The sequence below is a fragment of the Coregonus lavaretus genome (genome assembly GCF_964263955.1).
Source record: "Coregonus lavaretus genome assembly, chromosome: 39".
Taxonomy (NCBI): domain Eukaryota; kingdom Metazoa; phylum Chordata; class Actinopteri; order Salmoniformes; family Salmonidae; genus Coregonus; species Coregonus lavaretus.
The window spans coordinates 17,644,429-17,670,281 of NC_140026.1; the positions used below are offsets into that span (position 1 = coordinate 17,644,429).

General features: G+C 41.1%; 1 protein-coding gene across 2 annotated transcripts in view; it reads left to right on the plus strand.

Moving 5' to 3' along the window:
- LOC311113246 (receptor-type tyrosine-protein phosphatase delta-like) overlaps nucleotides 1-13,324 on the plus strand; it is a 609,241-nt gene extending 595,917 nt beyond the window's left edge. For both annotated transcript variants that reach the window (XM_084156451.1, XM_084156452.1), the window contains 8 exons: nucleotides 38-192; nucleotides 6,122-6,407; nucleotides 7,810-7,988; nucleotides 8,094-8,220; nucleotides 8,488-8,613; nucleotides 9,630-9,784; nucleotides 10,209-10,344; nucleotides 10,932-13,324. In XM_084156451.1, the coding sequence (XP_084012577.1) occupies nucleotides 38-192; nucleotides 6,122-6,407; nucleotides 7,810-7,988; nucleotides 8,094-8,220; nucleotides 8,488-8,613; nucleotides 9,630-9,784; nucleotides 10,209-10,344; nucleotides 10,932-11,000 (1,233 nt within the window). In that variant the 3' untranslated portion in view covers nucleotides 11,001-13,324. The remainder of the gene's footprint in view (nucleotides 1-37; nucleotides 193-6,121; nucleotides 6,408-7,809; nucleotides 7,989-8,093; nucleotides 8,221-8,487; nucleotides 8,614-9,629; nucleotides 9,785-10,208; nucleotides 10,345-10,931) is intronic.
- Nucleotides 13,325-25,853: the final 12,529 nt, after the last annotated feature.

Here is a 25,853-nt window from a genome sequence, read left to right on the forward strand (position 1 = left end):
CTACCCATGTATAGCCTACTTCCCCTCTATCTATCAGAATGGTTCCAGTGAGAAGAGAGAGGTGAGGCAGTTCCAGTTCACGGCCTGGCCGGACCACGGGGTACCCGAGCACCCAACTCCGTTCCTGGCCTTCCTCAGACGGGTCAAAGCCTGTAACCCCCCAGATGCAGGGCCCATGGTGGTACACTGCAGGTAAGCAAGGCTCCCATGATATCATGATTTCACTATCATAGACTATGTTAGCCTGCCGAGCTAAGGACTAGGCCTTCTGGTTACTCATCATTCAAGCGTTGTCACAGATATAGATAAAAACACAGAGGGAAAGAGAAAGAGACAAGGAAGAGAGAGAGAGTGAAGAAAGAGGAGGAGGGTAGGAGGAGGGGCTGCATATCACCGACTGAGAGCCAGAGGGAGTCGTCCTACTAGCTTTGCTGGATGTTTTTTTTTCTTCTCAATCTGAAGGTATTTACTACAACAGAGTAAGGATTACTGGTGTCCGTGCCCTTGGCAAAAATTTAATCCCTCCCGCACACACACACACACACACACACACACACACACACACACACACACACACACAGACACACCCAAACACCTGTCCTCCCCACACTAACATCCACGCATCAGCGCTCCATGAGTATCCAGCTTATCCCCGGGGTTATTACAAAAAACGTCAATAAATAAAGCACTTACTTCTCACTTCCAATGACAAGAAGGAATAAACTCCAGACAGAGGTGAAAAGAGAATGTAGCTGTCTGCCTCTCTTCAGACTGGGGAGTTATAGGAGGCTCTGGTGTGTGTGTGTGTGTGTGTGTGTGTGTGTGTGTGTGTGTGTGTGTGTGTGTGTGTGTGTGTGTGTGTGTGTGTGTGTGTGTGTGTGTGTGTGTGTGTGTGTGTGCGTGTGTTCAGAGAGAGAGATAGCTAAAGGGAGAGAGAGGGGGACAGAAAATGGAACTGAGAGAGCAAGCAAGAAGATACAAACTTATGTCTGAAAAACGGACAATAAAAGGGATTACCAAAGAATACAAATTACTACATGCTGGAGTTAATTAAACCTAGTCGCAGAATCAGTTTAAATTGAAAAAAACAGACTTTTTACAGCGAACCAGAATGCAGGAATTAATGTCACTCAGCAGATTGGTGTTTTAATGCCTCGCCACCGCATCAGATAAAGGAAGTGTAGAGCTTCAAATCCGTACAAATGCATTTCACACAATCCCACATCCCCTATGCCTTGTCAGACCACCACATTTGTTCCTTTTAATTATTGCATCAGAAAGTTAACTTAAGGCTACGTTCCAATTATCTCTGCGTATCTCTCCCAAAGTGTACACTTGTTCACTTCCTTTATTGATTTGAAAGGAAATACTGGTTTAATAAATATGGGGGGAACTCCCACTGGCCCTGCCTCCACTAATCCAATGCTTTTAGATTTGTGTGAAGAACGAGTGCACACTTCATGAGAAAGGAGATATTATTGGGACGCACCCTTAGATTTCAGGATGAGCAAGGAGAGTTGGTGAGATGGCCGGTCCATCAAGCCCTCTATCTCGCAAGGCTGTTGATTGCGGGCTGTTTATCACAGACCATTTGCAAGTCTAAACAAAAGCTGTAAAGGGGGAAAAAAATGATTTTTTTGTGGCGTATAATTAACTACATTGTACAGGCCCTAGGGTATTTGATTAATTAGCTGGCCAGGCTATTGTTTGCAGGAAAACACCTTTTCGATGCTCCCTGTAAAAAATCAGTGTTGCAACACTCAAACTGACCAAAATACATAATCAAAGTAGGTGTGGGTGTGACCCAATCCCCAAAAAACATTGTTTTTAGCTTTCACACAACACAAACACAAGTATCATCAGTGTCATTTCTTTTGACAGTTTGTTGAACATATTTTCCTTAGACTTTCTCTCAAACACTCATCGACACAAACAAACGCACACGACACACATACAATAATTTCATCTGTAATGGCCCCTGGAGTCAAAGGAGCAGAATTAATTTGACACACAAACACACACAACACACATACAATAATTTAATCTGTAATGGCCTCTGGAGTGGAAGGAGCAGAATTAATGTCTGACCAAAGTCGACCGTGTCTCAAGTGCTATTATTGATTTAGCTGCTTTGTTGTCAAGCCCAGACAGAGACCCCAATTTACGCAGGCTTCAAGAGTGCACATTACGAATGGGACCGTAGAGGAGCCTCCCAGATATGACATTCCTGTCACACAGAGAGCCATGGTCACTCTCACTCTGTCCATCTACTAGCCACTTCAGACCTTCCCATCGATGGTCGTATATATGTCATGCTTAATAGCGAGCTAGCCATCTTAACATTACTGTGGATGACATGCCTTGTAAAAACTTGACAGTCATAGACAGTGAGGTGAGGGTAAGTGGTTGGTGTTCTGTTTAAAAAATTGGCTCGCCTGGTTTCAAAGTGCTTCATGTCTTTTGTTCATTAAAAATGGCTTCCCTGTTGAAGCCTGGCAGTGCAGGGCAATTAGGAGCATTGGGGCTTTGCGTTTGATTGTGTTTTTTATAATGAGAAACAAAAAAATTAAATTGGATTATCATTATATTATCATTATTCAATTTGATGTTGATTCCCACAGTATTATATACCCATTGCAATCACAGTGCATGAAAAGTTCACTTTATGGCCAAGTTCTCTAGTAAAATGATTGACTAATGTGAGTTTGTCAGTTTACAGTCTGAAGCTCATTAGAGAGTAACATTAAGTAGGCCTATGCGAGATTGCATCTTAAGTCCTGTGGCCAACATTGATGCTCAAACTTTCAACAAAGCTTCAGAGAAAAATGGAAATGTCCTAAAACACAGGATCAGAGTAAACTATCCCTATATTTCAACAGAACACTTTATATTATACGTGGAAAACTTCCCAAACCCAGCTGTGGACGTCAGCCAACATTCCCTCCGAGGAGCAGTGAAGAAGGATATTATTAAAAGTACATCCATGTGTTCTCTCTCTCCCTGTCTCTCGCTCGCTCTCTCTGTCTCTCGCTCGCTCTCTCGCTCTCGCTGTCTCTCGCTCGCTCTCTCTCTCTCGCTCTCTCTCTCTCGCTCTCTCTCTCGCTCTCTCTCTCTCTCTCTCTCGCTCTCTCTCCTCATGAGGTGAGGTCATCGTTTCTTGTGGGGGGTGCATATTGTAAAAGTCTCCCACCCACCCCCACGGAGCACTAAACTAGGTTCCGTGTTTCAACAGTTCCATTCTGTTCTCTGTGACCCACGGGGTTGCGGACCGTTGTGCTCCTATTGGAACCAGGGCCGTTCAGGCGTTATGGGCTCACAGGGAGAAGTCACAATGGACATGATTGAATGTAACCGGGATCACCGGCCCTTTCTGCAGCTCTCTGAGTCGCTCAAAGAGCAGCACTGGTTCAATGCTGGGATAATTAAAGAGACACCATTTAGTTAGGAAAAATGTCCCTTTTTCAATGTGTCTGGGCGACAGACATACTCTTTGGAGGTTGTTGTATGATTCATAGTCTGTCTACTTGAACAATAGGTACAGCACAGACAGACGTTCGAGGTTCATGTTAGTGGTAACGTTAGAGTGGTGTCTCGTATGAAGAGGAGGAAGGAATAAACATAGTCTTCTGCAAGGAATTTGGAAGTCTGTCTTTAATGACCTTATTGCCTCATCGCACAGTGAAATGTAATATTCTCCACCATTTCTCCTCGAGTGGCGAGATTGCGGTCTAGTCTCACACATCACATGATGGGTTAAGAATTTGTCATTGGCTGTGTCTGAAATGGCATCCTATTCACTATATAATGCACTACCTTTGACCAGGGACCATAGGGGATAGGGTGCCATTTCGGATGCAGCCAGTGTCTCCTTTTGAGATTGTGGAGAACAATGTAACCAAACTGCAGGAGGGTGTATAGACACACACGTTTACACGTATACACACAAACACACAAAATCTTGTTATGGTATGACTTTATCTCTGATGTAACTACGTTGCCATTCAGACAGTCTCATTGTATTTAGTACCGATACACTAAAACTAATCTTGAATAGAGGTGGAGCATTTTGATACACACTGTAAATGTGGAAATAATTGCACAGCCTTCTGGTCGCAATTATAAGCCATACACTGAACTGTTATGGTGAATTTTAAGTTAATGGTTTGGTTGGTCTGTGTGTCTGTTTAATGGGTGAATGGGGTGTAAAAAGGCATCTTGAGAGGTTGCCCGACCAAAATAGATTCAGTAACCATACCAACATGTAATTGCTTTTACTTTGACCAGGCTTTATCTACTCCGGGTCCAGTTGCAGCTGTATTTTACAATGTGCAATCTCCCCATTCCCCAAACTCGGAGAAAACATTGAAAAAACATTGAAAACACATTAGCCTAACACTGATGTCTGCTGACGTCCAAAGCAGCTGGCCGCGCCTGTCAGAGCAGCCAGTGTCAGGCCTTTAGTGCAGGGGGGAGCGGGAGAAACAGGCCCCAAATCAGGGCCAACCATCCCCCATGACTGCCAAACGTACAGAGCCTCTCTTTCTCTCTCTGCCGATAACGGAGGAGGCGAGCCAAGTGGCTATGTCACCCCTGCTCCTCCTCTTCTTCCTCCACCTGCCCATCTCTCGATGCTGTCACTCTGTCAATGGCTTGCTCACAGGTCATCACTCTCTGGCGTTTGGGACTGTACTTTAAATTGGCGAAGGATTGGAAACAGCTGGGACCAGGGTAGAAAATGTCTTGCACTTGTCGTGTTTTCTCCCCCCGCCGTGCTCTGGAGAGTGCTGCTCCTTAGACTCTGGATGTGATTCATATCCCCAAATATTCCTGAGCCCATATCACACACAGTATTTCAGAATCACGTGTGGTTCAGACACACACACACACACACACATACCAATCTTTCAGAAAGCCCAGCAACACCCATGAGCATCTGGGTAATACCTCAAGAGTCGCGATAAAGCCTGCATCTAAACACGTCCCCAAATCAATCAAGTAATGTCGGCCATTTTAAGCGCAACCACACAATGATTTGCAGCGACAAACGACTCCCGTATGCGTTTTAATTCCCTCTCTGCTGCACCACAGCACATTAGCCAGACTTGGGCCCCGGGGACTATCTTAACTCCCTCTTTAGTTTTTTTCCCTTCTTTTTTTCTCTGTATAAATGAAAAACAAATGGCCTATCAGGGGAAGAGAGTCAGGGGAGCGTTGCTCACACCTCGTAGCCATGTCGACTTAATGGGTTGAATAACCTATTTACTTTAGAGCAGCCAGCCAACAACTGACTGTCTTGTCAATGCTCGGCTGGGGAAGACATGAGCTGTCAGGCGGACTGGAGTTCACACTCTCCGCGATGCCATCGTCCAAAAAAATGAAGAAGAAAAATAGCACCATTGCAGTGCCAGCAGAGAGCCACGCTGTAGACCAGACCACTGCAGCCGGAGCCATTCTCCTCCACCCACTGCCTCTGCAGCACCACTTACGCTCAAAGCCAAAACGGTCAGCTCTGCTGTGGTCAAGGGGTTAGCAACGAGGCCAAGGGGTTAGCCCCTGGTCTGGTCCCTGTGTAGCCAGGGAGCTTCTTAGGTCTCCTCACCACTGAGGCAGGGCACCTCTCCCAGCGTGGATCTGTCACTCATTCTCCACCAATGGAGGGTAGTCATTCTCATCATAGGTGAATGGGCTTGCACAGCAGATAGTGGTGCACTGGGGTATGAAGGGTATATGTTAGGTCGGGATACAGAATACAAAAATGTTAGAGTGAAAACCACAGATGTAGTTTTAGGTAATTACCGTTGTAAAATAAATCATTTCCACCTGTAGATGAAATGCTGATTCTAACTAGGCCTGTTATCTGTTTATACATAATACTTTCTCCTCACAAAGATATTATCTCAAAGGTGCATCGTGGTTTACATCTGTCAAGATGGATGAGCCACTAAAACATTTAGCTGAAGTCATCAATTGCCAAAACGAGTCAGTAGCAAGTCAACCTCACAGCACTGATCGTTTCCCTTCCTCTGTTCCGTGTGTGTTTGGGTGCCACAATGCTGCACACAGGCTATTGTGTCTCTTAAGGGGGCCAATTTCAAGTTTGCCATCTTTGTTTTGTCTTTAGTGCCGGGGTGGGCCGCACGGGCTGCTTCATCGTGATCGACGCCATGATGGAGCGCATCAAGCACGAGAAGACGGTGGACATCTACGGCCACGTGACGCTGATGCGCGCCCAGCGGAACTACATGGTGCAGACGGAGGACCAGTACGTGTTCATCCACGATGCGCTCCAGGAGGCCATCACTTGCGGCACCACCGAAGTGCCCGCCCGAAACCTCTACGCCTACATCCAGAAGCTGACTGGGATCGAGGGTGGAGAGAACGTCTCAGGCATGGAACTGGAGTTCAAGGTAAGCCGGTCCGTGCTGTATTATTGGCATGGAAGTTAATTTCAAATTCTTTGTCGATAATTGGAAGAATCCACACAGAAATTACAATTATTTTCAAGGGGAAATAATTCAGTTCAGCGCAAGCTAGTTGTAAAAGTAGCTTACATGAGTATGCATTCAATTTATTGCAAAAATATATTGTAAAAGGAATAGCTAAACTGATAAAGCAGCATTACACGCTACAGACAAACAGCCAACATAAAGACATTGGACTGGATGCTAACCAAAGAGCAATGTGCTCCAGCTCATATCCTGCTTTTGTTCCAAAGGCCCATGCAGACAAAAGAGGAACTGGCTACATAAAGAAAAGAAGAAGGAAAAAAACGTACTAGCAAGCACTAGTCCCTTTTTATGTCCAATTTGGTCTGTTCCCATGTGAGGTTTTACAGAAAACTTAAATATATTGTATTTACCGAAAGTTAGAGGGTGGTTAGATATTTTTTATGTAAAAACCCCAGCCCTCTCGCCCCCCATCCTCCCCTCCCCCAGCTCCAAGTCACATCCTGGACCTGGCGCCATTGATTGGCCAATCTCAGTACCACCACTCACAGACACTTTTCCAATTCCCATTAGCCCAGCGAGACAGCGTGGGGCCTGTGGTTTCCCCCATTCCAGTTAGTTAGCCTTCCTATTGTAACCCGACTAAATCCCCCCCTTTGGTTACCCCTTTCCCCTTTCCGTTCCACCCTTATGGTTATAAGAGGGGTAGTTTTACAGCAAAATGTCAAACACCGGTTTTCCCCCATGACTAGGACAGTTGCCAGAGGGGGCTTAGAACATACACCCTGCATTTACAATGAGCAGGCTCCACTACCAACCCACCCACCCGTCATAGTCAGCCAGTCTGCAGTGTGTTATATGTGCTGTATGTAAAGCTTGTTTGCCTTGCTTGTCACACACCTACTTCCCTTGGCCAATGATGAATGATGATACCCCTAAGAGATGTGAAACAGGTTAGATTACCCGTTGCCCTGTCCACGTCGGGCTTGCCGCAGCATCCATTTTCATGTTCATCACAAAATGCAATTTTGTGCCCCGCACTGCAAACCTGAGCAGCAACAATAATCCACTAGGTTCCCCTTACATACTTAATGTTAACATTAAATATGTAAGTACTGTAGATGCAGTAAACAGCGTAGCCTTTTTCTGTTCAGAATTTTTGGCAGCCGAGAACACATAATCCTCCTAAGGCCTCCCCTCACTTTGGTAGCATGTGATTATTAATAACGTTTACGTCTTTATATTAGACAAACCCCCTGTTTTTTATGTCAACCACAAGCCAGGCACTAGGGAAATAAAAGGAAGACAGCAGCGTTTGCCAGCAGTGACCTAACCGCAGTGCTTCTTATCTCCCTCTCTCTAGCGTTTAGCCAACACTAAAGCCCATACGTCGCGATTCATCAGTGCCAATCTCCCCTGCAACAAGTTCAAGAACCGCCTTGTGAACATAATGCCATACGAGTCCACACGAGTGTGTCTTCAGCCAATCCGAGGGGTGGAGGGCTCCGACTACATCAATGCCAGTTTCATTGATGGATACAGGTGAGCTTTCAACTCTGTCGACCAAGATAGTTGAATAAGGGACTCAAATGGTAGTCCACTTTTACCATGTGTTATTCAAGAGAGCATATTGTTTTATGTCCACAGGCAACAGAAAGCCTATATTGCCACTCAAGGGCCTCTAGCGGAGACCACGGAGGACTTCTGGAGGATGCTCTGGGAGCACAACTCCACCATCGTGGTCATGCTAACAAAGCTCAGAGAAATGGGCAGAGTATGTTATGCAAAATGATGTTGTCTCTGTGCTAATCAAATGTTGCTGCTTCTTTAACAATACATATAACAATTGTGCTACTTCAACTACTCTATTCTATGTAGTTCTTGAACTATGCAAAATAAATTGAATTCAGACCAACAATGACACATCGTAAACAGCATGTACAACCACAATCTGTAAGATATCCAGGCACTCTGCTGGAATTTCAGTGTACCGTACAAAGTACACTGAAAGTTTGTTTCTGTTGTTTTTCCTCCGCTGCAGGAAAAATGCCACCAGTATTGGCCAGCAGAGAGGTCGGCCAGATACCAGTACTTTGTGGTGGACCCCATGGCTGAGTACAACATGCCACAGTACATCCTGAGAGAGTTCAAAGTGACTGACGCCAGGGTAAGTACTGTACTGTAATACAGCCCTCCTTTACTGTCTAAACAGTCATTGAGATTTGACAGTGCTAGAAAGCGTTCCAGACTTTGTAGTTTTTGTCCAAATATATCAGTTTCGTTGTTTACATTGTGGAGTTTGGTCAAACGGATAAATCTGTCTACTTTGAAGTCTTTGTCTTTAAACAACTGTGTCTGTTTGATGATAGAAACAGAGACACAACTAGCGGCACCCATTACAATTTTTTGAGCCATTTGATTTTAATGGTTCAGATTGAGACTTAGACTGAAATTGTTTACAGCGTCAGTTGGCCGACTCCTACTGACCGTTTTTTTCTTCAAGCCAACATATAGGCCCCAGATCAAATATGCTGTTCATACCAAACTTGATGATTTAAAATGAATATATGCTGAAATATATTTGAGGGAATTATGACATGTGTCAATGGTGTAAAAACAAATACTGCTCCTGGCAGCCTTGAGCCGCTGGGAGTTTTTAATTCCATCAAAGGCTTACACAGATAAATGGTGCAGGCTTCTCCTTTGTAGTGTGTGTTACACTGGGACCTGAATAGGATTACTTCCCCTTATCAAGGGGATACAATATCACTTAAGTAATGCACACCCTCAAAGACGGCATTTCAAGAGCCTACCGAACGCAGGCACATCAAAGGACTTAGTGTCTTTAGTATTCATATATTAATACATTCAGGTGAAAATGACAGATATCTTTAGTAACAAACGCCTGTCTGGTGCTTAAAACTGTGTGCCTCTGTGCACCCTGATATGCTAACGACTGGGATCTTCAATAGAAAAGCACACAAGAGCCTGTGTCATTACTGAGGCATATTGAGATAGTCAGTTTTCCTTTTTTTCCTTCACTATCTTCCGACTTGGCCTGTTTGTCAAGTGCATTAGACGGGTTGCCTTGACTTCATCACTTGCACTTTGTCGTTTTTCCATATCTTGGCGCGACGTTCCATTCAAGTGAGCACACTGTATTCTCTCTCCCTATTTTTCCAGGATGGACAGTCACGGACGGTAAGGCAGTTTCAGTTTACAGACTGGCCCGAGCAAGGAGTGCCAAAATCGGGAGAGGGCTTCATCGATTTTATCGGCCAAGTGCATAAAACAAAAGAACAGTTTGGGCAAGATGGGCCTATCTCAGTCCATTGTAGGTAAGGATAATATTTTATGTTCAATGGAGTTTTATGTCATACACAGACAGTATGGTAAGCAAGTACAATAAAAGACCACAAGGTTTAATGGTATTTAAAAGATTTAGCTTGACTTGCAATGGAAATAGTGATGCTTTACTTTGATCCTACCAGGATAAAAGATAAGATCAAATATCTATCCAGACATTAAATTAGCTCCCAGACACCCCACAGCAGAGTCCTCTGACATATCATTGCAGGTAGGAAAAATAAATATAAACAGTCTAGAGAACAAAGACAAATAATAACAGTCTAGTCTTGACTGCATTGTTTTGTCTGGTCATGTGTGGTTTTGTCTGGTCATGTGTGGTTTTGTCTGGTCATGTTGTCAACAGCTTGGAGGTTCTCAGACTGTTTATTTAGTGTCTGATCATCTTTCTCGCAGTGCGGGCGTGGGTAGGACCGGAGTCTTCATCACCCTCAGCATCGTATTAGAGCGGATGAGGTATGAGGGCGTGGTGGATATTTTCCAGACGGTGAAAATGCTCCGGACACAGAGACCAGCCATGGTGCAGACAGAGGTGAGATGCCCTGTAACTGTACTCTCCACACCTCTCACCTTATGGAGGTCAACCGAGCATGATACATAACCTACCTACCTAGCTGCCACACTATATATTGTTAACTATTAGGCAGGTAGCAAAACGCAGCATCATATGATGCAAAATGCATCATACAGGGATGATTTCTGTATTTTGAAAGTTACATATCTTGAAAACTTGATTGCTGACAACCAAAACATTATGGGACTACTGTATGTCAACAATGGACTAATGAAACAAATACCAAAATATAGTTTTTGGGTGGAATTTGCTCTGGATAAGAGCGTCTGCTAAATGACTAAAATGTAAAATGTAAAAGCAGGAATCTTTTACTCTGTGGTGAATCAAGGAAGTTTCTTTCTAAGCTTATTTATCACATTTCAGAGCAGCAGCAAATGAAAATGTGACAGTGGCAGACAGAGAAAAAGAGAATGATGGCCAGTGAAACTAAAGATCATCCATATGGAGAGACAAAAAAGAAAGAGTGCTAGACAGAGAAAGAAAGAAATAATACCTGGTTGGAAAATAGTGACAGGTCTAATTTTCTTTCTCTCCTTTCTCCTCAGGATCAATACCAGTTCTGTTACAGAGCTGGCTTGGAATACCTTGGGAGCTTTGACCACTATGCTACGTAAGAGTCCCTGTCCCGGAGGAAAAGCAGAAGGCCCTTGGACAACCCCAGCGAGCCTCTTTTCTGAGCCATAATTTCCTGCTTGAGAAAGTACTTCTTAACTCTTAGCTAAAGACTCAATTAAGTGTTGGATGTGAGACACAAAAATGTCAAAAAATTAATAAAGATGATTCCTGGAGGACCAAGTGTTTCCTAGAACCCATGGAACTCACCCTGACACGGGAAAGAGAGAGGGAATCCTGACTGTTGAAGCATCTTATGGAATATTTTTTTTCTTCTGTTGCTTCAAGGATTCGTCTTGGGTTCAAATAATTGAAAGAAACATAAACAAAAAAATAACACAACGTACTATTACATTGACAAGTAATACATCATATTACAAACCATAGGAGAGGCAAATGGAGGCACAGAGAATGGCTTAAAACTCGATGCACATTGTAAAGAGACATTTCTGTTCCACAATCAAACTACACAGAGACATCTACCCATCAAAAAAGAAGACACCAGTGCTTGGTCCAATATGAAAAACAGGACACAGCTAAAGTAATAATTAATAATATACCCCGTTTCCTGTCACAACGTTCATCATTTAAATAATTGGGGGGAAGGGGGAATGTTTAAAGATATGAAAATAAAACCTATTGATTTCGTTTTTTAGTACTTTACTATACAGCTGATATGTGTTTCATTTTGAACCGTGTGAAATTTGATTTCCTTTTTTTAACTAAACGCATCACTCGACAAAGTGATTTAAACAAAGTATTTGCGTAATCGTTCATTTTGTTCTTCCGAGTTGTATTTTTTTAAGCTGTAGAACTGTTCTAATGTATGTACCGTCATGCAGAGAAAGTCTTTGCTCTTTTCGGTATCTTGCTCTTTATTTTTTCTTGTATTTTTTTTGCACTTTGTGCAGTCCTGTATTCACACTACCAAATGTCGACTTTGTTACAGGATTTTTAGTTTTGTCTTATTTGTCCATGATCACATACACAATAACCTACTTACACCCATGCGATAAACTGGGGCTTCGTGGAATCAACAGGGATGAGCAAAGTATGAAGTTGCTGCTACCGATTATCTTAGTTCTTCCATGTTAGAATGATGGTAAAAGATGAGCACCTGATGGATAAAATACATGATATGATATATACATATTTATGGTATATAAGATGAGAGATATATAAATTATATATGAATTATATATGAATAATACAATTGCATAACCTATAACATATGTATATTGAAATAAAATACCTAATCTATGGCTATATATAAAACGAAAGGATTGTATATGAAAGCTTCCACAATTAGATTTCTATACTTTGGGGGAAATTAAGATATTTTTCACTGGAATGCACATCAGTAGGACAAAACGCATTCTGATTAAGTGCATATTTTATTGTGCAATAAATAGGTGTATTATAGATAGGGTTCATGTGGATACTTTGTTAGTCATCATGACATTGTTGTTCCCATGGTGAGATACACTCATACAGTCTGTAGTTCTATAGAAGAGCAGGGGGTCCCTTAGACTAAGTCATTGCTCCATACAATAGGGCAAGGTACAAAGACATAACTTTCATCATTTAGCATTTAGAGTGCCTTATATTTATACCTGTTTTTTATAACGTTCATTTAACACATTATTGTATTCTTTGAGTAGTCCATGCATATAGTACATGTAACTGTATATTACATTTTTACCTTAAGTATTCATTTATCACATAATATGAAATTATATATGCAAATACGTACATGGCAAGGCTCCTTTTTTCATTTTCTGTTGCCTTATTGTGGCTTAGTAAAAATAATAAAACATTGAAGACTCCCATGTCGTTCACTGATACCTTCACAGAAAGTCAATGTGCATTTTAAACAAACTAGGACTATTAGGTCTATTAAGGAGTCAATGCCACATGCCTGTTGTCAACAAAGACCATGAGAATATTTGCGAAGTCAATTAGCTTTTATTGACTGTTCATATAGGGCCGCATGTTTGACACTCGTTGTATTGACAAAGTGTATAGACACTCAGCCAAAGGATCCCTTCACTATGCTATAGGCTTGAAAGTATTCAACTGATACATGTATTTGCAATTATAAACAGTTGCAGAAAGATACATACTGTTGGAACAGGTTAGTGTTACAACTCTGACAATCCTTAATTGTGTGTTACTACGTCTGCTATCGTGGAAGACTTACTTCTACAGTAAACTATGGTTTTTGGGTTGAGGACACAACATATTTTGGACCCCTCTTTTATTTGGCCCTCGCTCTCTTTGATGGCTTTGTGGATGTGCATTCCAGGTGCTTTCTTTCCCTTTTTATTTCAAGCAGCTAAATTGTTTAGTTTTTTGGATTAGTTGCTTTTATATATATATATATATATATATATATATATATATATATATATATATAAAACAGTATACAAGTGATTTTATTATTTAACCTCGATGCCACATTTTATGTACTTAGTTCAGCAGTATTTGTACATTAATTGATCCACAACATGAATTTAGTTTTTCCCATCTTGATCTTTTGATTTCCATTATGCATGGTGAAACATTGCAGAATGGCTGCAGCTGGCCTAGTAGGAAGAATTGCACTTTCTATATCTTTGTACTATGCACTGCCCTATTGATTCTGAACCCAATAATATATTACTTGAACCCATCTGTAAGAATTTCCTTCAACGTTCACGTTGTGTGTATGTAAATAACACAAAAAAGGTATCAACTTTGAAAAAGACAAAAAAAAAAGTTTGTGGCAAAAAGAGCATCCATTCTGGTGCCATGATTACTCCAGAAGACGACTTTCCTAAATTTGTCCCAACCATCTGTTATTAACTAACGTGGCTTCACCATTCAAGCTTGGAGTGTCATTACAGAAATAAACGTTGTGTTCTCTCTGCTCTCTATCTATCTCTCGTCTGGATGCATAGACTGAAATTAATTAATGAAATTGTAAACAAAAAAATGGCTTGTTAAAAGAATCATACAATTACCTCTGGTTAGTTGTAAGCGTAAACTGTTTTTTTTTTCTGAATGAAAGGAGTGCTTTTTATTTTCTTACTTAGGTTACATTGGTGACGAAAGAAAATCAGTTATTTGCTGACACAAGTTCCATTTGTTATAAATGAATTCTATTAAAAAATGTCTGTGTTATGCACCATGGTCTCACTTTTTTTCCCTCCATCTCACATTGACTTTAAAAGACTGATGAGGCCATTTTTCCTCTCGTTGGCAGTGTCATTAATGAAATCCATAGTTCTCCTGCCCCCAAAAAAATATGGCCTCATCATGCCATAATGAATTTTCATAGTGCAATTAACTCTGTCACTGACACATCAGCTGAAACCTGGGCCTCAACTGTACATCTACCAATGACCACCGTTGGAAATTGGAGGGAAGGAACAAGGGAGACAATTTAAATTGTAATTCTAGACACACTATACCAAGCTTGTCATGGCCAGGGCTGCGTTCAATAAGTTTTTACGTTCTGGAACGTTCAATTGAACGGTAACGGTGCTGTACTGAACGACCAGTTGAAAAACAGGGAGGTTGGGGAGCGCTGTCAGCATGGCCACATCCCTTTAAATACGTTACTCATTGCTTCATGCCACACCTCGCCACACCCCCCAAAAGAGAGCAAACGTACCTCGAAGTCTGTTCAAGAATTTACAATAACATTTTGGGGAAACGTGTCCTTCAGTACAAACGTTCAAGCGAACTGAACGCACCTCAGGTTTCATAAGTTGCATTATCATGTCATGTCAGCTGAAGAATGGCCTGTATTGTTAATAATACATATAGGGAAGTGGTTAGGCCATAGATGTACATCTCACTTCCACTAGAGTCCATTTCCCATCCCTAGAGGCAGCAGGATTAACAAGGAGTGCTTGCGCACAGGTGTGAGTGACGTATTGGTGTGAACCAAATGACTTTGTTGCTGTAAGATGATGGACAGGAAGAAAAGGAGGAAAGTGGAACATCTTATGAGTAAATATGGAGTGGGGGATTTCACAAGCCTTCTGGAAGATCTGATGAAGAAGAAGATGCCGGACAAGAAAAAAATGAGAAAAGTGGAACATGTTTTGAGTGAATATGGAGTAGAGGTTCACACATAACTTTTGGAAGAGCTACAGAAGGAAATTGAGCGTGACGAGAGTGAGGATGTATTAAATGCGATGGCAGGTGCAGTGGTGACCACCGAAAAGGAGCTGAGTGTAGTCGGGAAGCGGTGTGGTGAGGAAGGTTGGCGTCAAGTGCAAAAAGAGGCTGATTCTCTATTCTGGCTGATCCATATGTGGTGTCAGATCTGGTGGAGAAGAGGTTGGGGACTGTTGAGTTGGTGAAAGTAACTCATAGTGGACTTGTGATGATTTATTGTGTTTTTTCCGTCCAGAGGGAGCGGGTGCTCCGGACCACGCGACTAGGGACAAGAACTATGACTTGCTTTGCTCTTCGGAGCAGGGTGTTGTTGAAAGGAGTGATAACAGGGGTGGCATTAAGTGTTGAGGAGGATCAGCTGAAATTGAAGATTCCTGGTGTATGTGACGCCCGTCGTCTGGTGCAACGCAGGCCCAATGGAGAGTGTGGTGAACAAGGTCAAGTTAGGATGTGTTAGGTATCCCGTGAGAGCTTTTATTCTGAAAATACTACAGTATATTAGGTGCCAAGCTTATGGTCATGTTGCAGCCGTGTGTAGGATGGAGATTCCTAGATGTGAGAAGTGTGCAGGAGGACATGAGTCAAAGGAATGTGTAGTATCGGTGGAGCAAGTTGTGTGTTAGCTGTGGGGGTGCCCATGGGGCAGCAGATCGGAGGTGTCCGGTGAGAGAAAGGCAGGTGGAGGTTGCCAGGGTCAGAGTAGTACAGTAAGTGTCAAATACTGAAGTAGTGAAGAGAGTGGTAGAGGAAGATGGGTACAGGGTGAGGGATCCTGAGAGGATTCCTGTGAGTAGGCAGAGACCAATAGAGAGGGATAGGGATAATATGTGCTTCAGTAAGATGGGTTTCTTAGCATTCATAGCCATGGTTGTCAACTGTACTGCAGAAATGGAACATAAATCACAGAAAATAGAGGTCGGGGTGGCAGCTGCGGAGAAGTACTTAGGATTGCGAGGTTTTACAAATCAAATCAAATGAAATTGTATATGTCACATGTGCCGAATACAACAGGTGTTGACTTTTCAGTGAAATGTTTACTTACAAGCCCCTAACCAACAATGCAGTTTTAAGGAAAATAAGTGTTAAGTAAAAATTTGCAAGCAATGCAAATAGTCCAGGTAGCCATTTGATTAGCTGTTCAGGAGTCTTATGGCTTTGGAGTAGAAGCTGTTAAGAAGCCTTTTGGACCTAGACTTGGCACTCCGGTACCACTTGCCGTGCAGTAGCAGAGAGAACAGTCTATGACTAGGGTGGCTGGAGTCTTTTACAATTTTTAGGGCCTTCCTCTGACACGACACCGCCTGGTGTAGAGGTCCTGGATGGCAGGAAGCTTAGCCCCAGTAATGTACTGGTAGAAGATTTTCAGGGGGTGTTGAGTGGTAGTGTTCTGTCCTCCGAGACCGTAGGCCTGGACTAGGATTAGATAGGGTTAAATAGTGGAATGGGGTGGTGTTTTCTTTAGTGAGGGCTAATAGTCGGCAGGGTAATTTTCCTTTTTGACAGTTTTGTATTACTAGAAGTTAATGTAGGTAGGCCGTGACTGTCCTCACACTCCAGTACAGTAGGTGGCAGTGTATGCACCTAAAAAGTTAGATGCGATCTGCCAACCCAATCCCAAAGAAGAAGAAGAAGCAGAAGGTGTGCGTGATTGACTGGTGATTGCTGATCAGAGGAGGCTGTTCGAGCAGCCTCCCGACCCAGCAGGGTTTTCCCACACGTAGTTGAATCCTTTTCATTTGGTATGCCTTTTTGTTTTCCTTTTGAATGTCATTACCTGAACATCAATGACCTGCTTGGGCTGGCCCACTACAGTGTGAGTGAGCTCACCCTGAACCCTGTTGAGTCTATCTCCCCTAGGGACATATTAGCCCATTCATAGACGCTAACTACCTTTAGCACCTATTGGCAATAGTTCTGGCTGAGGGAGGTTTTGTTAAGAGCCCCGATGCTTGCTCTAAACGTTAACACATATCGCTTGCAGTACGGTTTTGGAAACATATCAGCGAGAAATAATTTTCAAAAAACAAAAGGTTAAATTACTACACACCTTCATAGGGTTAGGGTTCCCACATGACCATATTTCCATGTTACAGCGCTTGTTTACGGAAAACAGATGGAAGACAGAGTCGACACCTGTGTGTAAATGGAAGACGGACGCCACCAACGTGTTGTCACTGAAAAATACTGTGACTGCAACCCACTGGGCACACCACATGATTTCAATTTGGGAAATTTGAGTCAATGAGATTTCAACCTTTATTCACCCACTCAGAAAGGACAGCAAGAAGTTTCCCAATGTGTTATCACTATGCTTTCAACCATGGCCATCTAAAAGCACAACCAAATTCCAATGGAAAAACAATGGCCATGTCCGAATACCTATATAGTAGCGTACTACATACTTAAACTGCATACTATGTGCTCATCTTTGCATACTATTTAGCACGTACCGTTTAGTAAAAAGTATGCAGTATGCCACGGCCACAGCGCAGTAGCGGCTCCTAACTGGCTGAGTAGGTGGGGCGGGGCCGAGTGCGGGTGAATTTTTCAAAATTCAACAGACATGCATCGCATTAACCAGCCTGATAATAGTTAATTTCCAATTTGATTAATTTCTCTAAACTCTGAATAGAATAGAAATGCCGTTATAGGCCTACTCAGGCTGGTTATAGGCAGACTATAACATTCAACCTATACCGTAGTTGATATAGCTCATCGATCCTATTTAAAAAGGACTAGATAAACAGAAATAGATAATTTGATTGCATTTCAACATATTTATTAGTGTAACAGAAGTGCTGTAACATATACAGTATAAATTAAATCAAAGAGCCTACAGTGAGGGAAAAAAGTATTTGATCCCCTGCTGATTTTGTACGTGTGCCCACTGACAAATAAATTATCAGTCTATAATTTTAATGGTAGGTTTATTTGAACAGTGAGAGACAAAATAACAACAAAAAAATCCAGAAAAAAACGCATGTCAAAAATGTTCTAAATTAATTTGCATTTTAATGAGGGAAATAAGTATTTGACCCCTCTGCAAAACATGACTTAGTACTTGGTAGCAAAACCCTTGTTGGCAATCACAGAGGTCAGACGTTTCTTGTAGTTGGCCACCAGGTTTGCACACATCTCAGGAGGGATTTTGTTCCACTCCTCTTTGCAGATCTTCTCCAAGTCATTAAGGTTTTGAGGCTGACGTTTGGTAACTTGAACCTTCAGCTCCCTCCACATATTTTCTATGGGATTAAGGTCTGGAGACTGGCTAGGATTTCAGTCCTTCACGGCGTAGTGTGTTACCAATTGTTTTCTTGGTGACTATGGTCCCAGCTGCCTTGAGATCATTGACAAGATCCTCCCGTGTAGTTCTGGGCTGATTCCTCACCGTTCTCATGATCATTGCAACTCCACGAGGTGAGATCTTGCATGGAGCCCCAGGCCGAGGGAGATTGACAGTTATTTTGTGTTTCTTCCATTTGCGAATAATCACACCAACTGTTGTCACCTTCTCACCAAGCTGCTTGGCGATGGTCTTGTAGCCCATTCCAGCCTTGTGTAGGTCTACAATCTTGTCCCTGACATCCTTGGAGAGCTCTTTGGTCTTGGCCATGGTGGAGAGTTTGGATTCTGATTGATTGATTGCTTCTGTGGACAGGTGTCTTTTATACAGGTAACAAGCTGAGATTAGGAGCACTCCCTTTAAGAGTGTGCTCCTAATCTCAGCTCATTACCTGTATAAAAGACACCTGGGAGCCAAAAATCTTTCTGATTGAGAGGGGGTCAAACACTTATTTCCCTCATTAAAATGCAAATCAATTTATAACATTTTTGACATTAAAATTATAGTCTGATCATTTCTTTGTCAGTGGGCAAACGTACAAAATCAGCAGGGGATCAAATACTTTTTTCCCTCACTGTAGTACACAGCAAAACTTTTCAAATGTTCAAATCAAAAGGCTATTGCACAGAAAAATTGTGGACAGTCGGGTGCATCAGAAATTCAGAACCGCTGGACAGCAACATAATAACCTAAAGTACTGATTGTTGGGAACGAGAACAGAATGACTGCTAAGGCTTGATCATTTATCAATAATTCAATAGATAGCCTAGCCTACAAAACTAAAACAATCCATATGTTCAAATCAAAGGCCTGATTAACATAACGTAAATAACGCAGCCACACCCCGAGTCCCTAGTGCAGACACATTCAGAAATCAAAAAATGGCCAAGAGAACAAGAATCCCTTTTCAATGAGAAAACACAAATTCACTTTGGGTAAAAATAAGACTTCTGTTTTCAAAGATGCAATAGGCTACTTGTGATCATTTTAAGGATAACTACTTAGCCTGCATTTGAACACCACCACAGAAGCTTCACTATTCTACATCTTCCCAATTAAGTAGCCTAGTTTTGTTGTTTGGCTATATGCAGACAACTATGGCCTATCACTCGCAGCCCACCTCTTCCAATTCATTGTGGAAAAGTGTGCATCGAATTCTACTAGATGAAGAGCCAAAATGAGTATAACATCCTGGCATTTAAATCATACTAGTTTTTCAAAAATTCACATACCATAAAATATTATATTTTTGCATACTTATAATGCATCATGAACAATTGCGTTGTTTCCCACTTTTAGTTGATTTCGATAGCGAATCCCCATATCTAATTGGTCAGATAGTATGACATCCGGGCATTTAAAAGTATACTCGATTTTCGAAATGTCGCATGCTATTAAACTATATTATTTCGCATACTCAAACGGCCTACTATTGAGGACGCAAGTATGGGTATTCAGACACGGCCAGTGTCAGATTTTTGGCTTAGTTGTCATCTAAATATGTTATCACTGCGCTTTCAACCATTTAAAAGCACAACAAAGTTAAAATGCGAATACAATGTCAGATATTTTGTATTTATACAACAACTTAATGTATTATCACTGTGATTTATCTAATAGCACAACCGAAGGACCTGGATTGCAATTGAGATTACATTGAAAGTACATAGTGCAAGTGATCAATGCTGTTCAAGATTTTTGCATGCTATGTTGAACATGCACGCTTTCTAAGATTACATAAGAAGACATTTATAGTTACAGTAACCTCAAAATGTGGCCATGGATGTTACTCATTTTAAGGTTGAATAAATACTGTTACATTAGTTTGTAAAATAGCCTTAACTTTTGATAATTTACTGTATTATAAAAGTAATATTGAATTGTGTTTGGTTGACAACGCAACCACCAAATATCAACATTTAAAAAGATACTTCGGGATTTTGGCAATGAGGCCATTTATCTACTTTCCCAGAGTCAGATGAACTCATGGATACCATTTTTATGTCTCTGCGTGCGGTTTGAAGGAAGTTCCTAACTAGCGCTAGAGCAATTGCTAACTAGTGTTAGCGCAATTACTGGAAGTCTATGGATAGACTTCCAGTCATTGCGCTAACTTCCAGTCATAGTTTCATCTGAGCCACTGGCTTAATCCTATTCTTTAAAGGTTGACTCAGCGATATGACGTAGATACAGAAAGTAAACAGCATAGTGGGTCAATTTCGCAACAACTAAGAGCGTTGAAGCGTGAGGCTCAACATCTCCGCTGTTTTGGTCCCGTGGACACTGTGTGTGACTGTGTGCGCGCAAAGTCTGTGTGGGAGCAAAGTCTCATCTCAATATCTGTGGTGCTGCTCGTGGCAACTTTATTTAGCTGAGTGTAACTTTTATTTTTTATTTAGTTGGAGACATGAATCCAACATATAATTTGTTAACTTGTCGAGAAGTTAATAGTCTATTTGCTGTATTGCAAAAGTGATATTGAATTGTGTTTGGTTGTGAGCGCAACCAAAGATCAACATTTGAAGGATATTTTGTGCCACTGATTTAGGCTGGCTTTAATTCCAGTTTGTCTATAAATTTATAATTGATATGTTGGATTCACGTCTCCATCTCAACCAAAACTCTAAGTTAAAGAATAGGACTAAATCAAATCAAACTTTAAATGCCCTTTAACATAGATTTTTGGTTGAGATGGAGACGTGAATCCAACATATTAATTATTAACTTGAAGATTAAATTAGAAATCAACCAAAGCTTGAAACCCTAGGCCTAAATGTATTGTCTATTTTAGTTGAATCCTGGGTTGAATTTAAAACAGCTGTTGATGACTTCGCAAATGCTATATAGGCCTAAATAGTATAATTGATGATATATGACTTATAAAGTATGCTTAGATTTCATTTGCGCTGTTAAACCTACACTTTGAAATTACTTTGATAGCAGTGAATCTATATAGTTATTAAGAGACCTCTCAATTATCGTTCTCACGGTAGCACATTGGTAGTAGTCAGTGACAAATATCAAAGCTAAGCAGGGCTTGGTTAAAACCCTGGAAGGGAGACCAAATGATAGCTTTAGATAGATGAACTCTCCAGTAGGAGGTGCTGCCCAGCCTATTGTTTATTTTTCTTCTGATAGTGGATGTAACATTGAAGATCTGATGTTATTTCAAAGGTACAAATTCAACATATTTTATACAAGGTTGGTCTATGTTGAAAATAGTTTACGTTGATTACTTTTTTTCAAATCCACGTAGATTCCACGTCACAATACGTTGACTACTTACATTGAAACAACGTTGATTCAAGACGTTTGTGCCCAATGGGAACTGTGTAAAAACCGGTTAAAACAGTCTACAGTAAGTGTGTATTTTGCATTTGTGAAATGATTTTTGATGTGATATCAAAGTAAAGGGCTTTCCGTTTCTAGAACTGTACCGCAATTGAGAACAGATTCTAGTTTAGATAGAGTATTTGGCTGTTTTGGCTGTCAGAGCCAATTGGCCTCTAAACAGAACATGTAAGGTCCTTGGACTATAAAGAGTAACGTTAGTCTTCTTTAGTCCATTATTGGGCTAGGGACATACATACACCACCCATGTGCTTCAGATTCCACTTGTTTTGAAATATAATGTTAGCTGGTTTGATGTTACAGATGCATAATGTGGTAAATAGTTGGAGACACCTACCATATTGCAATTGTAGAGCAAATAAGCAAAATGGCGTGGGAAGTAACCATATCCAAATACTGAAGTTCTATTTGAGAATTACCTTCAGCTAATGAGCCTCTACAGTGAGGGATTGATTTCTGTGATTTTTCCACGTGATCAAATTGCTTGACATTGTATGGAGGGAAACTTATCTCAGCCACTATCCATGTGTAGCACCCACCTGGGTGATACCACGGCAATGAATTAGTCATAGTTACTCCCCCTATTTAAGGTACACAGCTATCTTTATCAATGTATCTCACTGAAGTTTAGTTGTCATCCTTGGAGGAATAGGTCATGAATCCATCCCTATTTGTCCTCTACCTTGGCACACAGATGAATTATTTAAGAATAGCAATTGCTTTGAAGTCTATATATATATTACAAACAGCCCCTCAGAAGTCTGGAAAGGCAACTTTGTATCAAAAGATCTTAGACTCTTTATCAGCATTTAAAGGTGCAATCTGGGATTCAAACAAAAACAAAGCAGACACTCCGCCATTTTTTGGGTAAACAGCTGAGGGATGGCGTTGTATTTTGTATTTTTTTATTTGGCATTTTTTATGATTATACAGATAATAGTTAAAAATAGTAAAAATAATGATACAAATTCTAATTTGGGATGGTTTATGGAGTTGTGATATTAGCTGGTTCCATGTCTTCTACAAAGGATAGGAAAGGTTGCCAGATATTATAAAATGTAATTGCAGATCCCCTAATGGAGTAGCACATTTTCTCTAGCTTGAGATGTTGCATAACTTCCTTTATCCAATGGTTAAAAGTAGGAGGAAACCGATCTTTCCACCTAAATAGTATAAGACGTCTAGCTAGAAGAGTAGTAAATGCCAGCATGTTGCCCATAGAGCTGTTTAGAGGGGCCTCCTGTGGTGCCACTCTGAATAATGCAATAAAGGCAGAAGGTTCTATAGGTCTCTCCAGTATCTTAGAAAACGTCTCAAAAATTGATATCCAGAAATCTGTCAATTTCGGGCATGTCCAAAACATGTGTAATAAAGTAGCAGGAGCCAGCTTACATCGGTCACAAGTGGGATCTATTTCTGGGCTAATGTTGGATAATTTTGCATTTCACCAATGCAGCCGATCAACTATTTAAAATTGAATACAGCATATCTTAGAAATATAGATGAAGTATGTATTCTCTGAAGCATACTCTGCCAAGTTTAGTCTGATAGTTGTTAATTTAAATCCTCTTTCCATTGGAAGAGAGTTCAGGGAATCCAGATTGTGCGAGTTTAATAACGTATAGATCAAGCTTATGCCCCCTTTGATATAAGGGTTCACTTTAAAAATAGAATCTAGAAGGGAGGTAAGTAGGTGGGTGGGCGTGATGGGAAGTGACTAGAATATGAAGATACAAAACTACGCAATTGCAGGTATCTAAAGAAATGGGATCTAGGAATATTGAACTTTTGTACTAACTGTTCAAAAGTTGCAAAATCCATATCAATGTACAAGTCGTTCAGTTAGGAGATCCCTTTTCCAGACCAGATATGAAACGCCCGGTCTAATAATGATGGAGAGAATGTATGGTTATTTAATAATGGGGCAGAAGTTGAAAATTCACTGACACCAAACGATCGCCTGAACTGTTTCCAGATTTTTAGAGAATGCTTCACAATAGTTTTTTTTTGTGTATTTGGAAACAGACTCAGCTAATGCATGTTTTGAGCAGAGTAAGGCAGCTAAGGAGGTGGGGTCACAGGATGAGATCTCCAAGGTCAACCATTTCGGGCCTGTAACATCAGGGATTTCTGTCATCCAATATAGAATGATTCTTATATTAGCTGCCCAGTAATAATATTGACATTTAGGAAGTGCTAGACCACCCTGGGGATGAGCTCTCAGGAATACGCTCTTAGGTATCCGAGGGTTATTCTTGTGCCAGATAAAAGCAGATATCAGTTTATCTATGGAGATAAAAAAAAGATTTTGTCAGAAAGATAGGAATACATTGAAATAAGTATAAAAACTTAAGCAATACATGCATTTTAACAGTGTTAATTCTTCCTCCCGAAGAAAGAGAAAGTAAATCCCAGCGTTCAAGATCCTGTTTCAGTATCAAGGGAGGGAAATTGGCTTCATAGAGATCTTTGAAATTGTGTGTGACCCAAATTCCCAAATATTTCAATTTCTGTGCAGTCACTCTGAAGGGCACATGACTAAAATAAGTTTGCATGGCAGAAGGATTAATAGGCCCCAATTCACTTTTTTGTAGATTAACTTTATACCCAGATATTTTACCAAATGTCTTTAGTAGAACCTGGGTCTCTGGAAGACCAGTTAAAGGGTCAGACATATATAATAATAATATAATAATATGCCATTTAGCAGACGCTTTCATCCAAAGCGACTTACAGTCATGTGTGCATAAATTTTTACGTATGGGTGGTCCCGGGGATCGAACCCACTACCCTGGCATTACAAGCGCCATGCTCATAATAGCATGTCATCCGCATAGAGTGAAACTTAATGCTCAAAGCCCCCTCTTCGAATACCTTTGATAGTGGTGTTATTATGTATTGCTATGGCTAAAGGCTCAATTGCGATGGCAAACAGCTGAGGGGATAGAGGACAACCCTGTCTTGTCCCACGTTGAAGTTGGAAATAGGATGAAAGGTTATGATTTGTGTGCACTGCAGCCATAGGGGAGGATTAAAGGACTTTGATCCAGGACATAAAATTGGGACCAAATCCAAATAGTTTGAGAGTATAAAATAGGTAATCCCACTCCACCCAATCAAACACCTTCTCAGCATCACGTGATAGCAATATCTCTGGAGTGTCAGATGAAGAGGATTTATAAAGTATATTATAAAGACGTCTGATGTTGAAAAAATTATGACGATATTTAATGAAACCAGTTTGATCTGTAGAGATAATGGAGGGAAGGACTGACTCAAAACGGCAGGGAATCATCTTAGAAAGTATCTTTACATCGCAATTCAGTAAGGAAATTGGCCTATATGAAACACACTCAATAGTTTTTTTTTCCCTTTTTCAGAAAATGAGAAATACATGCTTGTCTCATTGTTGAGGGTAAAATGTTTGAGGAGAATGATTCCTCAAATACGGAAAGCAAAAGAGGAGAGAGATGATCTTGTAACAAGGTGAGTAGGACGGAGCCAGGCACAGGAGGTGTGAATCATAGAATAGGGTTTATTTGGCCAATACAGCAGTCCGGCGATAAAAGTAACATAGTGCTCAACACGAGCTAGCGACACCTCCACATGGAACAATAACACACAAAGACATGGGGGAGCAGAGGGAATAATTATACAGAGACTGATGAGAGGATATGTACCAGGTGTGTGTGAAAAATAAGACAAAACAAATGGAATGATGAAAAGAGGAGCGGCAGTGGCTAGAAGGCCGGTGACGACGAACGCCGAAGCCTGCCCGAACAAGGAGATGAGGCAGCTTCGGAGGGAGTCGTGACAGATCTGAGAATCTTTTAAAGAATTCGCTCAGAAATCCGTTGGGTCCAGGGGATTTACCACACTGCATAGATTTAATTGCCAACACAATCTCTACAGAGAACTGCTCTTCTAATTCAGCAGCTCTCTCAGGTTCAACTGTAGGAATATCTAAGTTCTCAAAGAAGGTGTTGAGTAAGGT